Consider the following 9,325-nt stretch of genomic DNA (forward strand, 5'->3'; position numbering starts at 1 on the left):
AAATTCAACTTTGCTGGTAAGGAATGAATCTTCATAAATGAGGTTGCATGAAAAAGCTCGCTACCTCCCTGATGGCAAGGTTGGCTGAAAAATGAAAAAAAGGGGCCTCTAAGTTCCAAATTTTGCTATAGAAAATACCCTGAATGAATTAAACTTTGTTTTGCTTTGCAAGAACTCAGCCCAACTCCAACCCTCTTGCTCCGCTTCTCGGTGGTGACAAGTGAGCCTAGGCAGTGGCAGCTGACATTGAGAGATCCATGGAGATTGCCGGGCAGAGAGAGAGAGAGAGAGAGAGATTCTTGCTGTAAGGACACATTTTGGTATAGCTAAAGTTTTACAGGCTTTCCCCACAAGAAAAGACATGCCTCAGGGGCTTCCTTGCTAAAAATGGCATGTACAAAGTACAATTACAAGAAGATGGCATCACCAACCAAATGCAGTCCCTCATTAAACGATACAAAGATATAGTGGCTTGCGACAGCCCACGGTACATGGAAGGCTATTGACCAGATGCTTTTAACAAGAAAATTGGCTTGATATTTTACCGGAAGCACTTTAGCTTTCATGATTTTACATCTTTCAATACACCACCTTTTTCAAGCTCGACGACCAAATTTCTCAAAGAGGGAACCTTCATTGCCAATGTTCTATATAACCTAGAGTATCGGGCTCGAGTTCCGTCTGCAGTCCTTGCCAAAGCCAACAAACTTATAGCTTCTGGAAGTAGGTCAAAAAGTTGCTTCATCTCCTCCAAACTCATGTCTGTCAGCACAGATGGCCTTGGAACGACCCTAATGATCTCACTGCCTTTTGAACTGCCCTGCACTTTAGCGTCTGCCTTGACAACCAGCTCAGAGCTAGAGTTAGCACCACATTTGATGATAAAAGGTGTTGTTGAGCCAGTATTAAACTGCAAGACGTTCCACTGTGTCACATTGCTCTCCATGCCCAAAACAGCATTTTCAGATTGCTGAACACGGGCTTTGGCATCTTCATGCACATGGTCATCTTGTTCTGCAATGGACTGCACATTCAAGGACATTGATTAAGTAAAACCATATTATCTACTTGCATGAGGAAACATAAGCAATGTGATTTAGTTTTGGCTGATCTCTTATCAAGAAATGAGTTTGAATGGAAGAATTTGGTAGCCATTCTAGCAAATCGCTTTTTAAATCAATGGCGGTGCTTTCTTTTTATGCATCAACATAATACTCGTAAGTTTTAACAAATCAAATTAGCTAGTGAAGACATTAAATTCATCATGTATTCTTCAAATTATTTTCAACCATGAAACCAACAGAATATACCTCAACAATGATGCGTGCATCTGCAATATGCCTTAAGGCACACGGTTGATCAATGTCAAGAAGTGAAGGCATCTGCTCTGAAAGCTCATCTAAAGAGGCCAATAGTGCTTTCTTCTTCTCTTTGACAGTGGATTTTGAGAAGCTCGACCAGTTATATCCTGTGACATTAAAGAAATTGAATGCAAACTATTGATTAGCAAATTGCTCCAGATAGGTACAAAACTAATTGAGATGATGAGTATCAGATGGAAACCTTGACTTGTTTTAAAATTCCATCTAGCGATATTAGTGAAGCCAACCGTGCATCTTCTGCTGCAGTAGAAGGATTTCGAATAGGTGAGCCTCCTTCTTCTTTTGATAATAAGGCTGAGTCGTTTTGCAATTGTTGCAGAATCTGACGTCAAAGGAAGAAATCAAAGCACGTCATCTAGAGTATCTCCTACAATTCTAATCAGTCTAGAGAAAACCTTCAGATATGCCAAAGGCAAGTTCCTTTAGGTATAGAAAAAACACAGGCAATCAACAGAGGAATCAGTAATCATCTCCAATGCACTTAACTTTTTCCTCAAAAAACCACCATGGTTTGTTATCAAAAGATTAAAAACCCATAGGGTGTGATGCAGCCCACTCAGAAAATGACTGGAGATTTAACAAAGATGATGATGATGATGATGACGAGAGATCACAAAGGCATCTCATTACTACTCTTCATCACATCAAGCTACTCAAGCAAAATTATCAGTAAATTATATATCCTGCGACATCCAATTCCTACAAGGGACAACCCTGTTGCAGCTTCAGATGAATTCATAATTTCGACCAAAAGGAATGCAAATCAATATGTTGAATATGAAACCTGAAAATCCATTATGGTCAAAGACCAATGCAACCGTCCAAATGTAAGAAACAACACCAAATTTGCAAATTAAGGCAATCTGAAACAGCCCATTATTTGCCTCTGGCATATGAGACCCAGCATCAAATTGAAGGAATGATCAATTTCAAATAAACTGATTGGGTAAATAAAGAGCAAACTATCGATTAATATGATATTTTTATGCATGTATTACACATCAAATAGACAAGATCAGCTCCACTTTGGACAAATGTAACTCTAGGCGCTAAGTTTTCCCAATAGATTGTGGATCCAAAAGAAAGCATTTTGATAACAAAATACATAGAACTCGTCAAAATAGATAGCTAGTGACATTTTAACTATGGCTTTTGTTACCCAGAAAAGCAGCAGCAGCAGGCAGAACTCAGGATGCATAGATGCTAAAAATGCATGAGGACAACCACAAAACAAATTTTGATTCGAGTTCCTTCTCTAATGCATTGAAGGAAAAAGAAGGAAATTGTCACAAGAAACACCAGGAACATGATATGCAACCCAGATAATTTATCACTATATGAGCTACACAGGTTCATAAAATGAACTCATTGAATGAAGCTGCTCAATAAGCAAACAAAAGGAATAAATCCACCTCTTTATAGTAGAAAAAGTTGCCACCTAGTTATAGTAGAAAATATTACCTTTCTTCTCTTGTGGTCAACAGATTCAAGAGCAGACCGTAACTTATTCACTTGAGCAGAGTCTTCTGCCTCTTCTGTCGCCAGGGTACCAGCAATATCCTAATCAAAGGCAAGACATAGGAAAGAAGAGATAAGTTTCATGATGAGCAGCCCAAGCTTTCCACCAAAACACATTAGTCTGAAATCAATTTTCGATTACAGTCCCACACGAAAGTAATGACAAATGATAAATGTCAGGTATAACAATAAAATTGCCAGAAAAAGAAAATAAAAGAACTATTGTCATAGTAGCAGTGTAGAAGTAACGTCCAAAGAGAGATGAACAGTGGAGACCAGCATGATCTTTTATTCTGACACCCAGATACAACATTGAAGATAATATTTGAGCCTGAATGATGTTCATTCATCACAATAATCAGGGATCAACAAACAAGAGAAGTATGAATGCTTCCTCTGCTCTAGATTGATTGAATGAACTAATAGGCAGTCATCATCCCACCCAATTTTGTTAATTAATATATTTCTTATCAATTTATAACCCAAAGAAACTGCATCCAACATGAAGATCGTTTTTTTAACTCATTTCTTATCATTTTTTTAACTCATTTCACATAGACACAGCTACTGAGCAGCTGGACACGGGTACCGGTACTAGATGTAGCACGGATACGTGATGGTCCGGATCGGATCGGGTCCAACCCTGACCCAAGCCAATTTTTTTTATGTCAGTGAAAGACAGGGAGGAAGAAGAAAGAGAAGGAAGAAGAAGACGAAAAAAGAAGAGGAAGAGGAGAAGGAAGAAGAGGGAAGAAGAACATGAAGAGGAGAAGGAAGAAGACAAAAGAGGAAGAAGAGAGAGAGAACATACCCTCTTCAATCTCCTTCCAATCTGCCCAAGAGAGAGAAAGAGGAAGCGTACCTCCTCTTCTTCTTCTTCCTCCTGCAACAATCCAAGAGAGAGAGGGGAAAGGGCGCGGGTTAGCGCGCACGCGCGCGCGCGCGCGCGCGAGAGAGAGAGAGAGAGAGAGAGAGGAAAGAGTATGGATTGTACTTGTGCTTGTGCACATTGTGGTTTGTCTTGCGCTTCATTTCATTACAACATGCTGTGTTAAGCAACACATGCAATGAGTTAGAAAGGCCTGAACAAAAGAATGATATGAAGCAGGTAAAAACCATAAGAACCAACATGGAATCAAAAGCAAGACATCCTGATATTTTACTAAGCAATGAGAGAGTGACTGGGAGGGACCAGAGGAATTTTTCACATTTATACCTTCAGGTGCTGCAATTGAGATGTGTATACCCGTTTAGTGTACTCAGACAAAAGCTGGCCCAAGGCATCAGTACTGGGACGCTGAGCAGAACCAAGACCAGCCATCCATCCATCCATAATGGCTGTTGAAAGAAGTTCCAGCTGCCCAGAACCTCCACCAACCCCATCTCCATCTGTAACGGAAAGAAACTCAAAATTCTCCGCAAGCCAGGTGCGTATTTGGCGCTGCAGTTCACCAGCAGGAGTATGAACAAACAGAGCAGCAAGAGCCTTGTTTCCAATTGCAAAATTTTTGGCTTCTTCAGTTATTTCCCGTAGTTTCCCACCAGTTACATGCTGCCGCCAGGTCTCCTGTAATTCAGGTGGCAAAACAAGAATTAACCACCTTTAGGGACATAACAGGAAGATGGAAGACAAAAATAACCCACCAACAAAAACATCAGAAAGAGAAAGCAAATCAAGGCGAAGTATTAAAAGGTGCACAAGCTTTACACAAAATGCAGTCACTAAAAATGTCAGATAGCATGATTTCATGTACCAAAAAATGAGGTTCAGCAGGACTACCTGGTCAATTCCCCGAAGCTTTAAGACAATGGATGAGAATTTGGACTTCTTTTCTTGTTTTATGTTCACCTTAAACCCATGGATATGTTCATCAATAATGGAAGTTCTTGAGCTGGAATCATAATGAACAGGGGACCTGCCAGGGCTGCTACCCCTGCTAGAGCTTCTACTCCGCCCAGTGTTAGCTTTCTCTAAAAATCTCTCCACTGGAGACACCTATGGAACATAAGCAAGTTCACAAACTCTACGGATGGAATATATTAAATCTCATTGTTAAATTTCCCAGAAAATTAATCCATTAATCAAACTACAGGAGCAAAATCTATGGATGGAAATATATAGAACCTGGGTTCATTGCAAGTGAATGTGTCGTCTAAAATACCTTGATGGATTGCAGCTCAGGGGATCTTGCCAGAAGGGATCGTATATAGAGAATCCTAACACGAGAAACAAGCATTGTGTCCATAACTCTTTTAGGTTCCATTTTACGAATAAAAGAGAATACAGCATCTCTAATTTCAGCCAAGATTTCATGCTCTCGAGCAGCACCTGCTTTGATGACCGCAGCCAAAACCTGAAATTTCAGGACATAATTGTTGGATGTAAAACATGCCTGTATTGTTGAATCTGTACAAATAAGAAATGTGGCACACACCCTAAACATCCAAGAAAAGACAGTGCATGTGTAATAAGTGCAACATCCAAGAGACTTGTCAAGAATTTACTGTCACGATTTCTTACACAAGCAACTATAAAAATCATGCATGAATAAACCTTTCCACCTGGAATGCCTGTATACCACATCATACAATGTACTCAGTCTTGGTAAACTACGTAGCAATAGTAAACAACACATCCACACACACTTGTATAAAAATCCATATCATCAACATCATATATGGCCTTCCATATGACTTTACTTTCCTCCCTTTTGTATTTGTTTAAATATGACATGTTTCATCTCTTTCATTATTCTTTCAAACATATCTCCAATCTTTGATAGATTCTTTAACTTCCTCTGTCTGCCATAAAGCTTAATGTTTACATAGCGTCGCCAATGATCTCACCAAGATCTTCTGCTACTTGTTGGGTATGATTTGTCATTTATTAACCTTACTTTAGTAACAATTTCCTAAAATTTTCAACATTATCACTCTCAAAATCCCACCAATTGATCTAGAGCTTTTCTTGACTCCCCTTGCCATCTGTCTCTTGACAATTAACCTCCATCATGTTACAATCCATCTTCTCTTTGTAATGCCTTACAATTCTTATATGTTGTCTACTGTGTTCAGTCTAATAAAATAATCCATCTAAATAACAAAAGATCCATTTCTTTGATGTTATTGGGTATCTATCTTTCTTCTTAGTGTATATATTTGCCATTGAAATATCAAAATTAACTGCAGAGTAAAGATCTTTGTTTATTCAATTATCTCCAAATGCATTCAAATTTCTCATCCACTTCTCATCTTTCTTACATGTCTTATGTCCCCAACAACAATTATGTATTTAATGCTGGGAATTTGACAGACTATCTCTAACATTAAAAGCCAAAATTTTAGTTTAACTCTACATTATTCTGCATAAGGTGCATTGAAAAAATATTTAAAATCACTCAAGCAACTTTTAAGCTTAATAATACTACCATTTATTGTAAAAATCTCCATGAGCTCACATTACAAAATTCCATCAACTAAGATAGCTGAACTGAGCACCATTTATTAAAGAATTTTTGGTACATACCATTTCTTTTCACACTATAAGTTAGAAGGACCAAATAGAGTCAACAAGTCATGCTATCTTGACCAATGGATCCTAAGTTGGTAGGGAAAAAAATCATATATCCAATTCGAAGATCATCATCTTCTTGCTTTTATAATTTTTTTGTTCAAGACATTTCCTTTTCCATGTCCTCATGATATGTCCACCAATCCTACCTCCTTACAGACTAGATTCTTTACCTGTGTTCACTAATGTAAGTGTGATAGCCATTGCTTACTATGCACACAACAGCAGAGCCCTTGTGTTGTCCATCATTTGCAAAGAACTCTGTAGCATTAATGATATTTCTCATAAAATTCGCTTAAATAAGATATGTCAGTTGAAGAAGGACTTCAGGTTGTATAATTCAGCGCAAAACAAATATTTAGCATACAAGAACCTCAAACAAATAGTACGATAACATAACTTATTTAATAATATACTCACTTTGTTAAAAAAAAAAATTATCTCATTTTCTTGTATGTGTTGCAGGTTCATATTTTTTAGCACAATTTGAGTTTGACTGTTATAAAGATTGGATGGCACAGACCATGGAGTATATTCCTTAACAAGAGAATGAGTAAGTACTTTGCATTTATTTGTTAACTCAATTCGTACATATACATGTTCTTGACTAGGTATATAATTGTTACAGGTATGCGTGTGATATATTTGTCCTAGTGTATATACAATACTTGGATGGAAACTGGGGATTAAACTTCATGCAGGTATGTGCTTATATGTCAGTTGTTTAGTTCTTTGAGATGTTCATTGTAGTTAGTTGTTTGCTAATAACCATTTTTTAGCAAGATATCGCAAATATAAGGAATTTTATGATCAACTTCCATAAGCACATGAAGAAGCAGGCTTCGGAGGGTACAAAGACAAATGAATGATTGAATGTATGTATATATATGATAATTTAATTAATGATTGAATGTAAAATTGACAAATAAACAAAATACCTGTCCACGAGCACTAGACCTTTTTTCTATTGTGACCTATTCCTTGAAGCTTGCACTTTCTACTCCATGACATCAACCTCAGACTCCTTAAGAAGGTTCACATTAACCTTAGTCTTAAGGATCACATCTGATCCAGCCACATGACCCTCACTCATATTCACTTCCTAAAAAGGGTCTACATTAACCTCAACCCCTTGGTGATGTACCTCATCCTCCATCTCCATCTTCATCAAGCCAATGTCACTGCAGGTGACCACATCTCCAACATCAACTATCCGGGCATTGAGCTTAGAAACAACCTCAGTGCAAGCCAATAGGTTACCCTCTCCCTCCTTAGATGCTTCCGAGATGGGAGACAAGAATATGCCCACAAACTAACCAACCTTTTATGCACATGTTGCCTTAGATATGGGCCACTTTGAAATTTGTAGCTATTGTTTTTTCTCCTTGTTGTTTGAGCACAACTATTTGTGTTTATCGATGGTGCATTTTTTGTGAAAAACATTGAACACCCACATTTTTGGCTTTGGATGTGGCTTTTTCTCTAACAACTTGTGAACAGTAAGCCGTGATTGTAAATTTTCAGGATGACCCAGTTCGTAATTCTTCGTTAGATTTTGTTATTGTGCCTCAATACTAAAAGATGATGTGAGTGTGGACCCCTTTGACACAGTCTTCTTAGTATCCATATTGTATTAAGCAAATTCAAAATTTTATACAATAATAAGACCAAGAACACTGAAAAGCTTTGCAAAAAATAAATAAATTATTTACGAGAATGAGCAAATCAGCTAATTAAATAGTGTTCTAACAACATGCTTATAATACAAGCTATGCAACATGTAAACAAACAAAGAACTGAAGGTACGCATGTTGTGGACCACTGGTTAGGGAACAATGTTTGATTCAGCAGTTAAGGATACCGTTAAAGATGTGCTTACTGGAAGAAAAAAAGTTGTTAATGGTTCAGTCGTGATGAAGTGCCACCTATGAATAGTTGTCGGAATAAGTCACCGAAGGGAAGTAGGTTGGAGACCACAAAGAACCCTAGTTTATGCGAAAACAGCCTTGGAGGTATGGATAACACGTTTATATATGATTCGCGAACTCTGTAAAAAACAAGAAATATCGCATATATGTCATAAATTCCTAAATATTTAAGTAGGATATTTGCGACGTTCAGTTTAAGTTTAAGTGGAGCTTCACACATATGTTTATGCAAATTCATGAAGTATATGTGAATAAGTAGGATATTTGCGATATTCTAGGTTTAATTTTTGCAAAAATATTTATACGAATTTGTGAATAAATAAGATATTTGTGATTTTAGTGGTTTCAGTCTAACCGAATGTGCATAAATAAATTTATGCGAGGTTCGTATTATATATGTGAATACATAGGGTATTTGTGATTTTAATGGTTTCAGTTTTATCAAATATTCACAATTAAATTTATGCAAGTTCGTGAGGTCCACATAAGAAAATATGATATTTGGAATTTAAGTGGAAATTTGCACTAGCCAACGAGCAATATGTTTTTATCGTAATAACCCATAAATTCACAATTGTGAAGCATAAAAAAGTTCTAAAGAGGTTGGTTATTTGAGATTTTGGACATCAGGAGAATAGTGAAAATTATAGGGTTTTTAGGAAAATGTGATATATTAGTCATACATTACAATCATTTTTCGTAAAATATATGAGAACTTCCTCGCTCTCATAAAATGTGGACTTCCTCATCCTCCAATTATGAGTAAAAAATCAATAGTAAAGTCTATCAAAGAAGGCCAAATGAGGCCTATACATGCAAAAGTTAAAGTAGTCATTTTAATGTTCAACATTTGCAATTTTAACAAATTATAAGGTGTTATGATAAACACGTCATTTTTGTCGTACAATACTGTCATTTTTCATTTC

The 9,325-nt window shown here is 37.0% G+C and overlaps 1 protein-coding gene across 1 annotated transcript; it reads right to left on the minus strand.

Moving 5' to 3' along the window:
* Positions 1-332: 332 nt before the first annotated feature.
* LOC149846905 (kinesin-like protein KIN-14L) lies at positions 333-7,805 on the minus strand. The gene is given in 10 exon segments (XM_089992890.1): positions 333-1,024; positions 1,311-1,435; positions 1,438-1,468; positions 1,564-1,704; positions 2,844-2,942; positions 4,117-4,467; positions 4,681-4,896; positions 5,063-5,254; positions 7,616-7,749; positions 7,793-7,805. Coding segments are annotated over 10 exon segments (1,764 nt in total). The 3' UTR covers positions 333-562.
* Between the last annotated feature and the right edge of the window lie 1,520 nt (positions 7,806-9,325).

This window comes from Nuphar pumila, chromosome 2 (assembly GCF_984573655.1).
Source record: "Nuphar pumila chromosome 2, dmNupPumi1.hap1.1, whole genome shotgun sequence".
In the NCBI taxonomy this organism is placed as follows: domain Eukaryota; kingdom Viridiplantae; phylum Streptophyta; class Magnoliopsida; order Nymphaeales; family Nymphaeaceae; genus Nuphar; species Nuphar pumila.